The sequence below is a fragment of the Heliconius melpomene genome, chromosome 18, assembly GCF_056956725.1.
Source record: "Heliconius melpomene rosina isolate 202511_hmr_F chromosome 18, ASM5695672v1, whole genome shotgun sequence".
In the NCBI taxonomy this organism is placed as follows: domain Eukaryota; kingdom Metazoa; phylum Arthropoda; class Insecta; order Lepidoptera; family Nymphalidae; genus Heliconius; species Heliconius melpomene.
In genome coordinates, this window is record NC_140406.1 from 15,566,981 (window position 1) to 15,585,788 (window position 18,808).

The 18,808-nt window shown below is 35.6% G+C and overlaps 1 protein-coding gene across 8 annotated transcripts in view; it reads right to left on the bottom strand.

Moving 5' to 3' along the window:
- The window catches only part of LOC146529696 (uncharacterized), a 34,569-nt gene that overhangs the window by 2,532 nt on the left and 13,229 nt on the right, over positions 1-18,808 (bottom strand). For 5 of the 8 annotated variants that reach the window (XM_085202116.1, XM_085202111.1, XM_085202113.1 and 2 more), the window contains exons 5-28: positions 18,498-18,659; positions 17,412-17,514; positions 16,975-17,077; positions 16,136-16,238; positions 15,732-15,904; positions 15,394-15,504; positions 14,933-15,042; positions 14,328-14,485; positions 14,005-14,093; positions 13,266-13,409; positions 12,396-12,560; positions 9,877-9,976; positions 9,529-9,623; positions 7,302-9,367; positions 6,608-6,822; positions 5,834-5,968; positions 5,402-5,627; positions 4,158-5,013; positions 3,806-3,924; positions 3,011-3,082; positions 2,258-2,437; positions 1,742-1,909; positions 1,363-1,478; positions 485-601 (exon numbers count right to left, since the gene is read on the bottom strand). In XM_085202116.1, coding sequence (XP_085058242.1) covers positions 485-601; positions 1,363-1,478; positions 1,742-1,909; positions 2,258-2,437; positions 3,011-3,082; positions 3,806-3,924; positions 4,158-5,013; positions 5,402-5,627; positions 5,834-5,968; positions 6,608-6,822; positions 7,302-9,367; positions 9,529-9,623; positions 9,877-9,976; positions 12,396-12,560; positions 13,266-13,409; positions 14,005-14,093; positions 14,328-14,485; positions 14,933-15,042; positions 15,394-15,504; positions 15,732-15,904; positions 16,136-16,238; positions 16,975-17,077; positions 17,412-17,514; positions 18,498-18,659 — 5,886 coding nt within the window. The remainder of the gene's footprint in view (positions 1-484; positions 602-1,362; positions 1,479-1,741; positions 1,910-2,257; positions 2,438-3,010; positions 3,083-3,805; positions 3,925-4,157; positions 5,014-5,401; positions 5,628-5,833; positions 5,969-6,607; positions 6,823-7,301; positions 9,368-9,528; positions 9,624-9,876; positions 9,977-12,395; positions 12,561-13,265; positions 13,410-14,004; positions 14,094-14,327; positions 14,486-14,932; positions 15,043-15,393; positions 15,505-15,731; positions 15,905-16,135; positions 16,239-16,974; positions 17,078-17,411; positions 17,515-18,497; positions 18,660-18,808) is intronic. The other 3 variants (XM_085202114.1, XM_085202115.1, XM_085202117.1) reach the window with 3 other exon arrangements.

Below are 18,808 nucleotides of genomic sequence, written 5' to 3' on the forward strand. Positions count from 1 at the left end.
TAATTTTAGGCCTTAAGCTTTAAGTACGTTTCGATGGGAGAATTAAAACTAGTTTATGAACTTTATACTTATTACGTATAATATACTTATTGAATATTCAGTAATCAGCTAATCAGTTATATTACTTATTCATTGTTGCAAAGCCCTATAAATAACAGTTGCAAAATATAAATATTTTCCCAAAACTGGAATTGAACCAATGACTAATGTAATTTGAAGCTGGATGGAGCTGAGTGGCACAACTGTGTAACGCACAAGACGCGACGCTTGTGGGTTCGATTCCCTCTCGGAGGAAAGAAGTGGTCAATATTTTCATTTTTTTGCTCTATTACAAGGCAAAGCGCGGTATTAATTTACCACTCAATACATAATGACTCGAGCGACGGTGCGTGACGAATAGAGTGTCTTAACGTTAGGTTCCCTCTGCCTTCCCGTCTATACAGGATACAGCGTAAAACAGAAAAAATAAAAAGATAAAAGTAACCTGTCGCACGCTGGCGGCAGCGGGTGGCGGCGCACGGGCGGTGCGGGCGCGTTGCGTGGGGGACAGCGCGGGGCTGCGCTCCAGCGGAGACTGCGGCGACTGCGGAGACTGCGGGCCCTGATTACGTATTACTTCATCATATATATTTTTTTTAAATCCGAAACGAGGAAATCCGTAGAACCAAGGTTACCGACATAGCCCAAAGAATTGGTAAGCTGAAGTGGCAATGGGCGGGGCATATATATCGTAAAGCCGACGGCCGCTGGGGCAGACGTCTCGTAGAATGGAGACCCCGTACAAAACGACCGGTGGGACGATCCCCTGCCAGATGGGCCGACGACATAGAGGTTGGCGGGAAGCGGATGGGTCCGAAAAGCTGAGGATCGAGTGTGGTGGCGAGAATTGGGGAAGGCCTATGTCCAACAGTGGACAAAAGATGGCTGTTGATGATGATGATGATGATATTTTTTTAGGTTTTTACCGCATTTGTTAGAGTATGGAAATGTTCGTCCGTTCCCCACGCACCGCCTAATTTTAGAGACATTGCATGTTTAGGGGCATAACTCACACCGTACCGTGCTTTATATTGTCACCGTAGTCCTGACAAGTAGAAGAGTCAAATAATGACAAAATTCGTGTGACGTAATTTATGACTCCTAATGGCCTAAATGAATAAACATTTTTAATTTTTTTAGTTAATAAGCTAAAAAAAATTGTTGCTTTAGCGTGAAGCCAGAAGGAACCGGGGAAACTAGTGTAAAGGCACTTCATTCCCATCAAGACACATTCTTTCTGCCAAATTCCGAAGGCATTGCATGTTTAGGCGGAACTCAACACCGAAACATCAAAAATAATATTTTAATTTCTATATATCTTACACTATTAGATATGGATGCCAGTTTGTTGTGTAACGTCATCATGTACTCATTGTACGACTGGTTCTTGTTCGGCGTGCTCGGCTGCGATGATCCCGTAGAGTTCACATTTGTCATGCCTAGCAAGAAAAACAAAAAACCAACATTAATAACCTATATTAATACTCTTATTTCTTAATCAAGCATATATAAGCCAAGCTGACTGTAAACGCTACGTTTGGGGGTTCACAAGACAAAACGCGACGTTGAGATCCGCCACTCAACCCGCCATGTCTCTAAAATTGGATGATGAGTGGAGGACGAAATATCTTAACATTAGCTATACAAAAATATAACTGTTCTTTTTTTATGCTTTTAAATAAGATAGCTATTGCAAACTAACCAATCTCCATATCCACGGCTCTCCTCGCCAAGGCATTATGTACAGCCCTCTGCGCCACTATATTCCCAAGGTTCTGCCCCATCAGGGACAGGTTCTGACCGGCCAGACCCAAATTCTGACCGCCCATGAGATTCTGACCGCCTAAACCTAAATTCTGACTTGTTAAACCTAAAAAAACAAATGGTGATTGATTATTAAAAAAAATTAATACTGCTAAAAGTATGATATAAAATAAATAAATCTTAAAAAAGTACCTAAGACGTTTAAGAGAGAATATCATAAAAATGTTTACGAAAGTAAAACAAAATAAAGTAGCTTAAATCCATAACATTTAAATCAGCGTATAAGTTTTGCTGACATAGAATATTATATGCAAACAAATAATATAGAGAAATACAGTGTAATTACGAAAATCATTTTTAAATGACAAACAGACACTTCCCGGCAGTATATTTTTTCGTTTAGTGTAAAAAATCAAATTAATACAGATTGCACATTCATAGTAACAAGACTCACCTAAATTCTGCCCCAAATTCTGACCCATCAGGTTCTGATTGAGCCCCAAGTTTTGCCCCGCCAGGCCAATGTTCTGTGGTAAAGCGAGGCCACCGGCCTGCAACGGCGCACCCAGGCCCAAGCCCAGGCTGAACTGAGACATCGGCTGGTGGACTGATGTCTGAAGGGCTTGTTGCTGGACTGAATAAAAAAAATGTTTATTAGCGATAAAAAAAATGAACAAAAAAATCCTGTACAGTTAACATAAAACTGAGCATTATAAAATGTTCAACTTCTTTTAATATATATAATGATTTTGAGAGTGATAATATATTTATATAAGAATGTGAAATTATGGATGAGGAAGCATGGTCGTACGTGTTTAAATTTAAATACAAATAAATAACATCATTATTGTTCAAACTACATAAAAGAAGTAATAATTTGTGCGAAGCGAGCAGGAATTGGGGATCAAAGCTAGTAAGAGGGGTGTAACTCCCTAGTTATATAAACAGTGCAAAACCATATTTGTTTACTAATTTAACTTAAATTCAGAACTTGATTTTTTTTTAATTATTTAAATTGAAATATATTATAATTTAATTTATTTGCTAAGGGGCAAAGCGCGGCATTAAGCTCCACCACTCAACACGTAATGCCTTCAGAATTTGACTGCCTACCCTGCTATGTGCAGGATACATCATAAAGCTAATAATAATTAAAAAGCAAAATAAAAAATATTAATTAAGAGTGTCAAACATTAGTAACATTTACCTATAAGATCGTTAGCGGTGGCCAGCATGGGCGGGTAGTAGCGCGGCGGCGAGTACGGCAGCCGAGACATACCTGCGTTGTTAGTTACACACATACATACACAAGACGAATGTTTTACATTTTTATTATTAATATTATAATTTGCATACGTTAGTTTCAAATTGCAGAACTAAAGAAATTAGTTGAGTAAAATTTTATCCAGTTACTTGAAATTGGAGCGAGACTCGAACCCGCTACTTTGTATCAAACTCATTAATTATCATTTAGTTAATAACAATTATATAACTCTAACATAACCAATAAAGGAAAATCATGCTTAGCATATATAAATAAATATATAAAATAATTATTCATACAATTTGTAGAAAAGAAGAAAAAATTGTTTAAGATATTATATTATTTTAAAACATAAAATACAAAGCACTACTAATAGTCAAACATTTCATTGGAAATACATATTACACCAGAACAAGAAGTTTTGAGAAAATTTAAAATAATAACTTATAAATGTAAATGTAAAAGTTACTTATTAAAATTTATATATATAATACAGTAATATGTAATATGCATTATGAAATATTATTCATTACATTTTCCAATTGGACTACGAGTATTGCAATATTTTTCTTATACAATTACTATAAATTGCTATAACTAGAGTCCGATTATTCGCATTTGCGTATATTTAGGTTATCCTCGGCGATAATAGCAAATTTTATTTGAGGTCTAGTTATGTTGCATATTATTTTTTGTTTATTTTGGGACCTATGTTTATCTAACCGTATATCAACTAACCGTAAACCCCAGGTTGGGGGTTAGCGAGCAGGTTGCCGTGTAACCCGAGCTCTGGTTGCGGGAACTGAGGCGCGTTCAGAAGTCCAAGCAGATTGGGCCCGGAGAGATTCTGTTGTTGACTGCAAGTGGTGTTGAATTAATCAATAATGTTGTTGTTTTTATGAAATTGTAATTGTGTGTGTATTCAAAGCCTGTACTTTACGTAAATTACTATACCTTTTGATATATTATACTAATATTACTATAACATCATAAATAATAACATTTCTATTAATCTCCATAGTAATACAGATTAAATCTTATTAAAGAAGTTGTAACTGTTATTTATTTACAATAATTTAATAAAACTCACTTAATGATATTCTGTTTTAGCAGCATCCTCTGAATATTTTCAGCATTGGCCAATGTATCGCTGACCCCTGGATTCGGAGTCAAGGTCGCCTGGGTCAGCTGTAACCTACTCAACGCCATGGTGTCAGCCAGGGGCGGTACCGGCCCTAACCCCATGTTCAACCCCAAATCGGTCCCAACCCCCATTGGGGTTCCCACTTGACTCAACCCTAATAAAGGAGTATCGGTTGCTATTTGCAAGGGAGTTGTTAAATTTGTTTGCATCGCGCCGTTCAACAAAGGATGGTTAATTGTGTTCTGGAATGCAATAGTGTGTGGGATTGTGGACTGTAAGTTTGAAGACTGTAAGTTTACCGGCATGGAGACTGTTATCGGTTGGGCGGAAGTGAGTGGCATGGGCACGGTAGTCTGGTCAATCATCTGTTTTAATTCCACTGGTCTGTGGTCCGTTACCGTTTGAGGAGTATGAGATAATTGGGAGGGGAGTTGGTACTGATGTGTAGGTATAATTTTTTCTTGCGGAATGGCTTGAGTTGCTTGACTTATTACAGATTCCGGCACGGATACAACAGGTTCAGTAGTTTGAAGTACAGGTGTAGGTTCCGATTCGGGCAAGCCATTTACTTGAGGAGTATCTTTAGGAAGTTCTTTGGGCGCATCGGTTTTAGGAGGTTCAATCGCTTTTTCCGCTTCAGCAAAATTTGATTTTTCCTCAGCAACATTTTCGTTTTTATCTACTACTGGACTGACTACAAATCTTGATATTTTTCGAGTCGGCTTCTGCGACTTCTTGTCTCCATTCGACTCGATGCTCCCAGATCGATCCGGTACCGAACCTCCATCGGATTGATTAGAACCTAATAACAAAAAAAAATGTTCGACAATTTTGGTTTTATCTATTTGATCAATACGGCCGCAAAACCATGGCCAAGAAACAAAATACAATTATCTATAGACATACCAGTCGTGGCGAAGGGGCACAAATTAGTACTAAAGCATCTTTAGGGCTTTACAATTTTGAATGGCAAAAAATATATGATATTGTAGTTCTCAATGAAATCTTTTAACATATATTTGTTTAAATGTTATGTAATCAGCAATTTGTCATATAGTCAATTAATGAAAAACATCAACTTCAAAATAACGTTGTTATTATAAAAATAAAAGTATTTTAGTTCAATATTGTGTATAATCAACATAATAAGAATCGCACTTAGCCACTTTTTACATGACACAGTTTCTCACCTATAGACGACGCAGTACTGATCTTCCTGGCCAGGGTGTCAACAGGTGTGGGGGCGGCGGGGAGCGCGGGTGGCTCCGGCTCGTCCGCCAGCTCAGCGAGCGCGATGCTGTCTTGCGAGGCGGTGGGCGTGGTGCACTCCGAGTTGTCCTGGTTGGAATCTGTGAGGTTGTCGTCACGCTCGGTCGTCTCTGAGTCGTAGTCCGTCTGGGGAATCAAATTAATAACCTAAGAGTGAAAAATATTTTAGTTTAAGATAAAAAAATAAAACAGACTTTGACAGATTTTAAAAATAAAACACTGACCAAAATCTTGTGGAAAAAAATTATGTTAAACACATTGACACATTTAATATAAAATTATCATTAGGATAATAAAATGGTATTATATACCCAATATGATATAATAAAAAATAATATAGCAAATGATTTAACCTTATCAATATTAAGTCGTAATCGTTCAGCAGGGTGCGCGAGTGGCGCGCGGGGTTCCCGCAACTGCCGGACGATGTCACCTATCAATTCTGTGAACGCGCTGCTCTGCCATTCGGGGAGTAAATTGTTTGCCACCTGGCAAACAAAGTTATATTAAAATCTATATAAAAAATATAAAAACAAGTTTATTACCCTGTGAGAGTTGTTAAAGGGCCTGGCATCCATAACTTTTGCAAGTAATTTCATTAATGGTATAAATAATGAAATCCTAATGCTAACTATGGTTAAAAAAATTAAAACAAGCGCGAATCGAACTCGCTCCCCGAGGGTTCCGTACAAAAATTGGAGGTCTCGAACTTTTTCAATTCAGGCTTAGCTGGGGGGGCTGTAGATCTATCTATATGGTTTGAATTTCAACTCGCGAGCATTTCTGAGGTAGGGGCTCTTGACAGACAGACAGACAGACGGACAACAAAACTATCTTATAATGGTTCCTTTTTTCTTTAAAAGATAGAGAACCCTAAAAATACTAAGTCTATTTATTATCAACCTATTTTACGGATTTAATCCACCCTCAACTTTAATATTCCTTACATTTAGAATCCATCCTTTCCTTCCACTTAGAATTTCAATGTTGTCGAGATGAAAGAAACATAAATACTACTTTTTTCTCGAAACAACCAGAAAATTAAGAAAATAAAACGTGATCCTCTATGAACAAAAACATATAAACAAAGAACATACCTTTTAATAACAATAAAAGATATAACTTACAAAATTATTAGCCAATTCCTCGGGATTGACATCAGGAACGTGAAACTTGAATGTAACAGTCTTAGACTTAGATTCCAACTGGCACTCTACCACGGTACTGTCATCGCTGACAGAGAGAACGGTGAGTCGTGGGAATTTCTCCTTTTCGCGGGAACGCTTTTTGGACCCGCGGGATTTCTTTTCAGCAGTTATGGGTGATGGTACTGCTGTGCTGGCTGGTGGACACATTTATCAATAATAAATAGAAAAGTAGAAAAAACTATAGCGGAATCCATACATTATTATTTTACTTTTTATAGCTTAATGTATAAAATTTTCTGAAACTACTCTTCCACAAAAATCTAATATCAAATGTGTTAGAAATAATGACCATAGAGGTTATATAAGGACGACTCTAATTACTGGCTGGCACTTTTATGGGCTGTCAACGGCGACCGAAAGAAAAGGATCGCTAACGTCACTCTGCCCGATGGATTCTTTAGAACCAGATATTGTTATTAGACTGCTAGATAATTCCCTTTGGTTGTTTAATAATTATTTGAAGCCTTGTTTTAATTCATTACTTTTCCCACTTTATTTAATATTTCCAATAGTTTCTAACATATTATTTTAAGTAGTATATAGCAATGAAGGCCATCCCATATTTAATTATAAATAATATTTTTAATTATAATAATAATGCAATGGAACTCACCATCCTGCTGAGTTTCCGCTTGTTTTTCTTCAACGGAACTTAATTCCGGTTGTCTCATCACTTCCGGATGGGTCGCGCCTGATGGGAACTCCGTCATTGGCGTATGGAACTGCTCTTTCTGAGTGCCATTGGGCATATAACCATCGTCGGACTGAATGCTGAGCTGCTGAGGAACTGTCTCCGAGGCCTGGCTAGACGGAGGTTTCACTTCTTCAGATAGCGATGCCGCCGTGGTCACTGGAACGGAAGCAAGTAAACTTTCCTGCTGGTACTGTGTGATTGGAATCTGCTGAGGCAATGAAGTAGGGACAGAAGAGGGCATCGAGGTCTCCACGGGCTTGTAAGCATTTTGCATTTGGACAGGTTGATTCTGGTACATTTGCAGAGGATTGGCAGTGTAATGCTGCACCGGTGTGCCTTCATGACTAGATATCTGCCTCTCGTTCTGTTGCACCATGTTGAAGTTCTGAGTCATCATACTATGAGGGAGGGATTGGCCTTGCATTTGGTGAACTTGCTGCGGCTGGTACGCTTGCTCCTCAGACGATTGTTTCTGAATCTGCTGTTGTTGTTGCTTATGTTGTTGCTGTGGTTGCTGTTGTTGTTGTGGCTGCTGGTGTTGTTGTTGCTGCGACTGTTGCTGCTGTTCTACGTACTGATTTTGAAATTGTATTGGGCCTTGATCCATCGACATTTGTGGCTGTAACGAAGCTTTCTGTTGATATTGGTCGGAGACTAGAGGTTGTTGATCGTGCACGTCAACGGAACTTATTTGGCTTTGTTCAGAACCTTGACGCGTGTACATGGGGCGCTGAGCCCGCAGCATTTCCTCAACTTTCTGCTGTTGTTGCCCCATTAGCTGTTGCTTCTGCGTCAGTAACGCCAAATTTTGTTGATCTATTAAATTCTGTTGAGTCTGCAATTGCAACTCCTGCTGCGCTAAGAACTGTTGATGCTGCAAATTTCTAATGTGTTGCGGAGAGAGCGTTTGACCAGGTATTTGTAATTGTTGTTGGTTGATGAGTTGTTGTTGTAGAACAAGTTGTTGTTGAGCCAACATTTGCTTTTGCATATTAAGTTGTTGCTGCGCCTGAGCCACCTGTTGCTGGGCATGTGCTACTTGTTGTTGCTGGACTAGTATCTGAGGATCTACGGCTGCGGTTAATATATTGGGTTGAATATATTGTTGATTATGTTGAAACGCTATTCCTTGACTAGTTTGCTGCTGCATATGAACATTTAACATTTGTTGTTGTAATTCTTGTTCTTGTTGCACAGTCTGTTGAATTTCAGTATTCTGGTCAGTTTGTTGAGTTACAATTTGTTGTTGCATTTGCTGCTGTTGTAGTTGCTGTTGCTGTTGAAGATGTTGTTGCTGTTGAAGATGTTGTTGCTGTTGTTGTTGCTGCTGCTGCTGTTGCTGTATCTGTTGCTGTTGCAATTGTTCAGATTCTGAATCTTTTCTCGCCTGTATAGTATCTGGTCTATGGATTATCTGGGCTAGGATATTTTGTAAGTTTTGAAGAGATGGGTCCAAAACTTGGCCTGTTACAAGATTCGTTTGGGGTCCAGATATAATATTCTCCGTGGCCGTCATCTGCTCCTCCAATTGCTTCTGGTGAATAGCCGCCGCCTGGTGCGCGATGATATTTTGCTGTTGTTGAATAATCTGCTGTTGTAATACCTGATTCTGATTATTAATTTCATTGGCCACCAGCTGTTGATTTAATAAGTTCGATTGTAATGGAGTTTGCTGCTGTTCCAATATCCCTTGCTGTGTTTGTTGCTCCATAAGTACTTGATTAGTGACAGTTTGCTCTAACATTTGTTGATTAAGGAGGTTCTGTTCCATCATCACTTGTTGGTGCTGTTTGAGGTTCTGCTCGAGTAGTTGCTGCTGCTGGAGAAGGTGCTGGTCGGGAGTTAGCGAGGGGGATATTCGGGCTTGCATCAGGTTGTGCTGGAACAGCTTCATCGCAGCATTTTCCTCGTTCGTGAGGTGTTGCTGGAACTGGTGCTGAAGCAGCTGTTGCTGTGCTTGTAATAGCTGCGACTGTTGATCTAGTCTAAACAAATAGAATTGTTTGTACAAATTTGTTGATAAATATCTAAAAATTTAACTTTTAGATTAGTTTATACGAAAACAATTTTGAAAGTAAGCAGCTGGTATGCTTGGATATTATTTTAAAAATCCATGCCATCACATTATTTGCTATGTCAAACTTACTGAACAGCTGCCAATGTTGGCTGCGAACCCACTCCATTGAGAAGTCCAGTCTTCATTTGATCTACAGGCCCTTGTTGGTTTTGGATCATTTTGACCTAAATATTTATAAAACACGTCACTATAGACATTAAGAGAAAGAAGTGAAAAATCCCTACATTCTCCATCTTTACTGACATGTGAGTAACAATGGCTTAGCAGGATTAATCTCAGCCGACGATATGTCAAAACCATAAAAAAAAAATTGCTTATTTCAGTCATTGACTCTTTATTATAGTTGGTATAAGGCACTATTTGCAAGTTTTTAATAACAACACAAGCTGTTTTCATGAGGATTGAGAAAAAATATACCTGTCTCAGTTGTTGTTCTAGGAGCAACTGTTGCTGCCGATTTTGTTCGTTAATCAGCTCTTGGTTGAAAAGCATCTGCGCTTTTTTCTCGCTCCTTTCACTATAATTAAGAGAGTCATAATGATTAGTAATATTTTTAATAACTTTCAATGAAGAAAACATACTTTAAAATATTTTTTTTAATATATTTTGGCAGTCCTTGCATTATTATACATGCCGGGACGGCCGACGATACGACGAAAATATTTATATTGTCGTCGTATTACACATGCGGGCAGAGTTTCAGGCCAATCATGTAGTAATCAACGTTGTAAGATTGGCTTTCATCAATTAGTACATATCACAGGTGAAGCTAACAAAAAACAAAACACTCGTATCGTATCGTAAACATAATATTTTTTCTTTTTTATTCTCATGTGAGTTTTTTAAATATACCTGAAGATTAAAACCAAACTAGCTTTTGATTTCCTCGACATAATACAGACATAAAAAAACAAAGTTAAACGGCACATTTAACAAAAACATTCAATTCACTATTTCTAATAATTAAACAAAAATATTATTTATACTTTATAACATTAAATAAAACAAAAAGTTATGTAAACAAAAATTAAAACAGTACGACTTGGATATATATAACTGGACGACTATATTAAGTAGACAAAAGGTAAATTTCACTCCACAACGGCACGAGGCACGCGAGGTCGTGCAACTGATGGTATTTAGTATAAAAGCTGGCCGTAACCAGTTGTCATGGCGACCGGACCTTTATGATAACACCAAAATAATTCACGCAAATAAAATGCTAATGTTATACTGTCTCAAGATATTTCAGGAAATTATGAAATTTTCATTACACAACTGCAGTCCAAGAAAAAAAAATAACAAAACACGAAACTCACTGTTTAAGCTTTGTTTATGTTAAATTTATACTTTGTTATTTAAAAAAAATATAAAATTCTATAACTAATTTAAACTATTATTTCTTTTTTATAAAAAAAAAAGAATTGGCAGCTATAAGACGTTTGAAACCTAGCACATAAATAATACGATAAAAATCGAGTAAGATCGAGAAATCACAAGAAACTGACGAGTCGAGCACGCGATGCGATGTAAGACTCTGCCAATCAATACGTATTTTTACGTCAAAGATTTAACCTTATTTAAATTATGCTACACAGGTTTACGTTTAACGCTGGTTCTTTAACATGTAGAAAACATATAGATATTATTATAATATGATATAATCGACAACTTTACAACCAAACTAAGACTACACTAACAAAGTCGAACAGAAACTGAAATAATTACCTAAATATTTATATATTTTAAATTATGTAAGAAATTGCACTTTAAAATGTATATAACAACCACATATTCATTAGGTTTATAATTTAATAACTTAAGGATAGATAGATATACAAACTGCATCGCGGTCGAAATCCGAGACACACATGGCGCACTGCACTATCGCGTCAGCGCAATTAATAACGTGCAACGAAGCATCCAAATAATTATTCAAAACATGTCGCACTTATGCAACATGTGATCGTACATGTAATTAAAACGAATTATATGTTTTTTATCAGCTTCACACTGTATTCGGCACACAGCAGAGAAGGCAGAAGGAACCTAGTGCTAAGACACTCCGTTGACTCGATACCAGAGTGAAGAAATGGAAATATGAATTTAAATAAATATTTCATTTCCACGAGTGTGGATCGAACCCAGTCGCATTTACAGCCACATGACAGGCGAGATATTAGCAAAGTATACGGAGAGACTCTAGTGACACCGCACTGTTTGTTGTGTTTTTTAAAGAACTCTATAATTCTAAGTTTATTTGTGAAATAAATGTACTTTAATTAATAATTAATTTTTGGTGACTTTTTTTTTGTTATATGGAATAACATAATTATCGCACTAAAAACAAAATCTCTTTGTATTCTAATACATAACACTATCAGCAATACGTTCGAATACCTTTTTAGGTGCGGCCAAACAATCTAAATGTTTTAGTGTATATTTTCTATACATTGCCGATTATCGACTACTATTGAAAGATTTAGAACTAAACAATCAATAGACGTTAATAAAAGTGAATCAACTGAAATGTTTTGATTAATGGACAATTATTAATCTCGGCGGATGTAATTATGGCAAGTATGATTTTGCGAATATACACATATGCATGCCAATATGGCCAAAATAGGATTTTAAGACTTGTTGCACATATTATTGTGGTTACAACTTACACGGTGATTTTTTTTAATGTAGCAATTTTTCTAATCAGTGTTCTAAAGACGTTGAAGTTTTTTTAGCTTCTCCCCACTTGTACATGACAAGTTTTGGTTCATTAAAAATCATTTTCCTTAATATATTTATGTCGTAAAACTTTTGAATATATCTATAGCATTTCCTTTTAGCTGTCATTTTTAACGTAACAAAAATGCCAAGAAAGTTTTATTTATTGCATTATACGTGACATTACTTTATTATTAAACATTATTAACACTTACCGATTCAAACTAATAAGCTGTGACTTGAGTAGTTTGAAGACAATCCTCGCGTCCTCCTCCATGATGAGGCCCGCCTTCGCCATGTCCTTGGCCACCTCCTCACAATCGTCATTCTCTATGTCGAACTCGAATTGAATCGCTTCGTTCTCTTTGTGAGTATATGATCTGTTTTAGAATAAGTTTATTTATTGGTTAAATTGATATTAATAAGTTTTTTTTATCTATTATCCTTCATTCCGATGTAAGCAGAGTACAGTGTCCAGATACCCAGTTCTTAACTTTTTAATTGTTTTATACTTTATTTAGGCGTGTTTTGTGATGACAACTGAATATAACGGTCCCCAGGGAAAGTATCTTTTATTGCAATTTTGAACTAATACCAAATAGTTTTCGATTACACACACGTTTCAAAAACACATTAAAAATTTTATTTATATTTGATTAAAAAACACATTAAAACTATACTTCTGAGCAGTTTAAAAGAACGATAACATATTTGTGATTTTTCAATACTACTGCTAGGAACCATTGACAACTTCAATTTTCGACGATTCGACGAAGATTTTTCAATAACTTCTTTTTGTTTAATTTTAAAAGATTTTTTATAGCAATATATTAAAAAATGTATACAAATGACATAAAAGGTTTCTCAAAGTATATATAAATATACTTTGAGAAACCTTCATTTAACATTAATTTTGCATAAAGGTTTAAATGGCAACATTAATAAAATATCTTTTTGATTATATTAATTTCATTATTAACCATATCAAATAATTATGTATGAACCCTATACATATGAAAATAGTTTATCTTAGCTTTTTTTTAAACATATATTAAAAAATTGCTTAATTAATGTATAACATGTACCGTTTTTTAGGGTCTATTATTTTGAGCCGGAACTGTATCTTAGTAATGTCCGATATGGTGACGAGGTCTCGTCCGACGATCTCCAGGCGGAGGCCGATGTCTTCACCGAAGAACTCATGGTTTAGGAGATCTTTTACTTTTGGCCTATATATTATATATTTAAATACAATTAATACGATTAACATATAAATTTAGTTTTATAAATAATTTAAGAAAACAAATTGCGCAACATAAAATTCTTAGTTATATATTGTATTTTTCTTTAAAAAAAAAAAAAATATTTTTTAAAAGTTTATCAGATAATTTATTCTAGTTTAACTTTACCGAATTTCATTATAAAATATATTTCACTACATGTAATTGTTGGAACTATAAAAGCAATTATATTCTTTATACTACATAACTTCACTTTTGTTTTGTAGCACATTGCAGGGTAGGTTCCCTCCGAACCTGGTAATCTACTATTAACTTAATACACTATATTACCATTAAAACACTTCCATTTCTCACTTTCCGCTGAAATCTAGAGGAATTACGTGTTAAGTGGCAGAACCCACCGTCGCGCTTTACCTCTTTAACAGAGCGAGTAAATTAAAATAAATATTTCATTACCTGGAGTGGGAATGGAATCCACAGACTGTGAGGTTTACAGCCTCACACTTGTGCATCTGAGCCACAATTGGCCTCAAGACTTTGAGAAGACTAAAGAATTTTTCTAACATATATTCTGAAAATATACCTGTCGGTTTTATTTGGTTTGATGCAAGATTCAATTATGTCTTTTACTTCTGGAATTGTGACTTTTTCTAAACTTTGAGGTTTCACTCCCTGAAAAAAAAAACGTTGTTAATTTTAAAAGACATTGCTATTTTTTATATTTTGGCACTAGATCTGTGTAACAAAATTGGTCGCATTCCTGAAGAAGTTTTCAGGAATGCGACACATTCTTCCCACCCAGAGTTAAAGCCATATTAAATAAGCGCTGGCATTTTTAAACGAAGAGAAAGCAGAGAAAGGGCTAGTTAGTTTGTTCACTACACTAGAACAATAGGTGTGACATACCGAGACGACCTTCTTGTATATCTGCGCGGGCCCGCTGCACTCGCTGTAGGGGTACTCGCCGGTGGCCATCTCCAGCATGCACATGCCGAACGCGTACACGTCTACCGACTCATCGTAGTGCTCCTCATACATCTCCGGCGCCATGAACTCAGGGGTACCTGCACACACACCCACACAAACTTTTATTCAAAATCCATACACCCAACTATATCGGTAATCAGTGAAAATCTAATGTTCTAACAAAATTATACAGCGTTGTATTAACATACAATGGTCGACTGAAGTACTTTAAAATATTCAAAAGTAGACTTAAACAAACGTAAACTTCAAGAAATCACAAAAACACAAATAAAACAAGAATAGACAAAGGCAGGAAGGAAAGAAGAGATTTAACGCAGCGATATGTAACTCAACACGCAATACCTCTAGAATTCGGTAGAAAGTGGGGAACGGAGTGTCGTAACACTAGGTTCCCCCTGCCTACCCTGCTGTGTGCAGGATACAGCATGAAGCTGTTTTTTAACAGTTTTTTGTACTACATTATTTCCCACCTGAGGTAAATTAATAAAAATTTTATATATATTATAAACTTAATGTTGACATACCAATAACTGACTTGGCAAAACTCCTATTCTTGAGAGTAGCGAGTCCAAGGTCACCGATCTTAACACTGCCTGTCGTGCCCGTTATGAAGATGTTGTCGCATTTCAGATCTCTGCAGATTATAAGTATAATGTGTAAAATATTGCAATATTTAAACATTTTGGTCCAATTAGGCTAGGTTTCTTCTCGTTAGCCCGATGATACAAACAGCGGAAAATGAAAAAAGAAAAACAAAACTTTTCAATAAACTGTGTCTGTGGAGTAGACACAGTTTATTGAAAAGTTAAATGACAGAGACCAGAAAAAAAACATGCTTTGGAAAGAAAATATATGAAATAACTTATAAATGAAATATTATATTAATATTATTATTTTATATATAATAATCACAAATAACAAAAAATCCGTCAAGAAAACTGATAAATAAAACATAAGTAATCTACTATATACCTTTATATCTTACCTATGTATAATAGGTGGTGTTCTAGAGTGGAGAAAGTTGAGGCCCTTCAGGATCTGCCGACACCACGACTTGAGGACCTTCGGGTTGATACGTTTGAATCTTCTTAGGTAGCTATGGGGAGAAAATATATTATTAATCACAATACTCGAGGCACGGTACGAGGCAGGTAGTGGAGCAGAGGCACAAACGTATGACTGGAATGCGGTGGTTGTTGGTATATATAAAAGTTTATAATAAATCACTCAGGATGTAAAGAGTGTATCTATTAAAATATATTATAATTACTTAATATTTCATCACAGGATTCCAATATTAACCAACCACTGTGATTTACTTACGTTTTCAACGTCCCAGAAACCATCAGTTCTGTAATCAGCACAATGTTCTTCTTCTTAGCCACTGTGCCCTCCCAGTAGTTGTAGAAGCGGACGATGTTAGGATGCTGGAGTTTCTTTAACATGTCCGCTTCTTCTCTAAAGCGAAGACGCTCGGTTTTATTAAGCTTTTTCTCCTGTAAAATGAGAAATTATAATATTTTTGTTTGTTGTCAAATGTGTACAATAATATAATAGAAGTATTAGACTAAATGCTAATCTACCTAGATTAAAGCATATTGTTTTTTTAGACTTCTCCAATATTAAGAGTCAATTCAATGAATTAAGAAACTTTTATTGCGTTACAAGATTTAAGTTAACTATTTTGTAAATAGCTTCCAAAGCTATAATTACACAACAGATCTTACCAGTAATTCGCACCAGGCCACAGCGACACCGGTTTGCGTGTCGAGACCATGGTACACCGTTTTGAATGAACCGCGACCCACTTCTTTGTCGTATTTGAAAAACCTGCAAACAAATCACATTATGCAGACAATGTTATATGCGAAAATTAAATGTTCTTCGTCCTTATTATATAAATATATAATGTGAAAAGATTTTTTCAAATATAAATATAACTCCGGTTCCCATTTCCGCCGAATTCTGGAGTTGTTGTCATTGCGTGTTGAGTAGCAGAACCAACACCGCGCTTTGCATCCGACAGCAGAGCGAAAAAATGGAAATATTCAATATATTTCATTTCCAGGGGCAAGGCGCGGTGTTGAGTTCCGCTAACACGCAATGCTTTTAGAATTCGGTGAAAAGTGGAAAAAGAAAGTGTCATATTGGGAACGGAGTGTTTTAACACTAGCTTTCCAGGCCTTTTGCCTGCCTTGCAATGCGAGGGATACAGGGTGAAGCTAAAAAAACCATAATACAATCCTAGCCTAAATAATTCATAAAGTAAATACCTTTTCTAAAAAATAAATATCAACTAACTTGTATACCTATTATCATTTTTATGACAAATCAAATGCACTACAAAACTTTATCTATTCTAAATATAAATATATGATTCAAAGTACACCATTTTGTTTAGTACTATAGAAAAAACCGATACTATAAAAAAGCTGGTGGCTGTGACACAGTTAATCTGGAATTAACGGTAAAGTATGATGGTTAACACATAATTTAAATATTAAATATATATGTTATTAATTATTATTACTAAGAATAGAGCCACTTAAGATAGCTGTCCCCTTACCTGCCACAAGGTGACACACCGATTGGTTCCTCCTCATCCTCCTTATCAATCTTCTCCTTATCTTTATCTTCCAGATTATCCAGTTTGTAATCAAACACTATACCTGAAAATTAAAACAGACGCATTTGTACAAATCCATTTGGCTATGAATATATTATCTAAAATCTTAATATAGTCAAAAAAAGTGATGAATAATTCAATAAATATAATTTATTATTTTGACATTTAATTTAAATTATTACAAATATCTTTTTTTACTTCACGCTGTATCCCGCATATAGCAGGGTAGACAGAGGTAACCAAGTTTTAAGACACTTTGTTCTGTCTGTGATGAGTGGTGGAACTCGAAGCCGCGCTTTGTCTTGTGTCCCCTAGTATAACCGTCACCTTACGCTGAGTACCCAACGATATCAAAATAACAAAAATATAAAATTTACCATTTTGTGGTTCTTGAGGTTGTTCCTGTCCCGCGTCAGGGGGTGGCGGGGGGATGATGGGTGCGCCTTTTTCCGTCGCCGCTGCAATTTCAATGTTCTCCTCCTAAAGTCACACTACTATTACATATCTTATCTAGCACTCCACATTTATAAGTTAGCTTACTTCTGTTTACAAAATTATGACAATTATTCTTGGAAAAAGTTGATTTATTGATGAATTGAACCCAATTTCCTACTATTCGATTCTGAGTCGATGATAAAAATTTTTAAAGGATTACCATATAAGGACCGTGTGAATCGCCATTTTGGTGTCAGTTTGAATAATTTAAATGCAAATAACGTTTATTTATAGAATTAATATATTAATCATAGATTACAGCTTCGGATTAGGTAACAGATTAGGTTGCTGTGTGATATTCATTTAATATTTTAAAGTCCATATATATGTTTAATATTATTACACATATATATAGACTTACATATATATAGACTTACATATATATAGACTTTAAAACAGTATATTGGCAGAATATATTGATTTTGTTATTATAAACTTAGAAAAAAAATATTTTTAAAGGCGAAATTTGTAATACTTTTATTGAAGCACATAGTGGCATTACATATGGATATAGATTTAATTTCGACAGATTCACTAAAACAGAAAAGAGATCCGTCTGTCTCTTATTGTGATTTGTTTAAAAAATACCTTCTACGGTATTGCTCTTAAATATCACAATGGCGTGGTACAATTGCTATTGTCATAGATAGTATTTATTTCACTCTAGACGTTAACGAGACATACAAATTTATATGATGTTCATACATAAACCATATTTATAAAACAATATTTACGTATAAAATATTAAATATAAGACGATTTCTTTCTTATTATTATTTTACGTTTATTTATCTCCCTAACGTCAGCTTTGGTAGGTGGTAGTAGTTTCCAGTGTTAGGACTTAAAGTTTAAGATTCAACACTTTTTGGAATGTGGATACTCTTTATCTTGACAACTTCATGGGCAAAACATTAAACCTATTATTAGTAATATTAGTATTTTCTTAAATAAGCAAACATAATTCGTACCAGATCTTGTTCAGATATAAACGCGTCGTCTTCCAGCCTCGCCACCAGCTTGTTCCCACTATCGTCCAGCTCAGGGTCGCAGATGGCGCCCTGGCCCGAGCTACGGCGTCTGTAACCGCCGACGCTCACGCCCACGCCCACGCCTACTACTGGCTGACTTGCCTGTAAAGGTGCATATCATTATAAAGATAAATATACAAAAAAGTTTTTGACGTTACCACTATAAAATATAAAAATAAGTTAAATATTTTATAATATAATTAACTTTTAACTTGAAATAAGGAAACAAACAAAATATTATTTTTGACCTT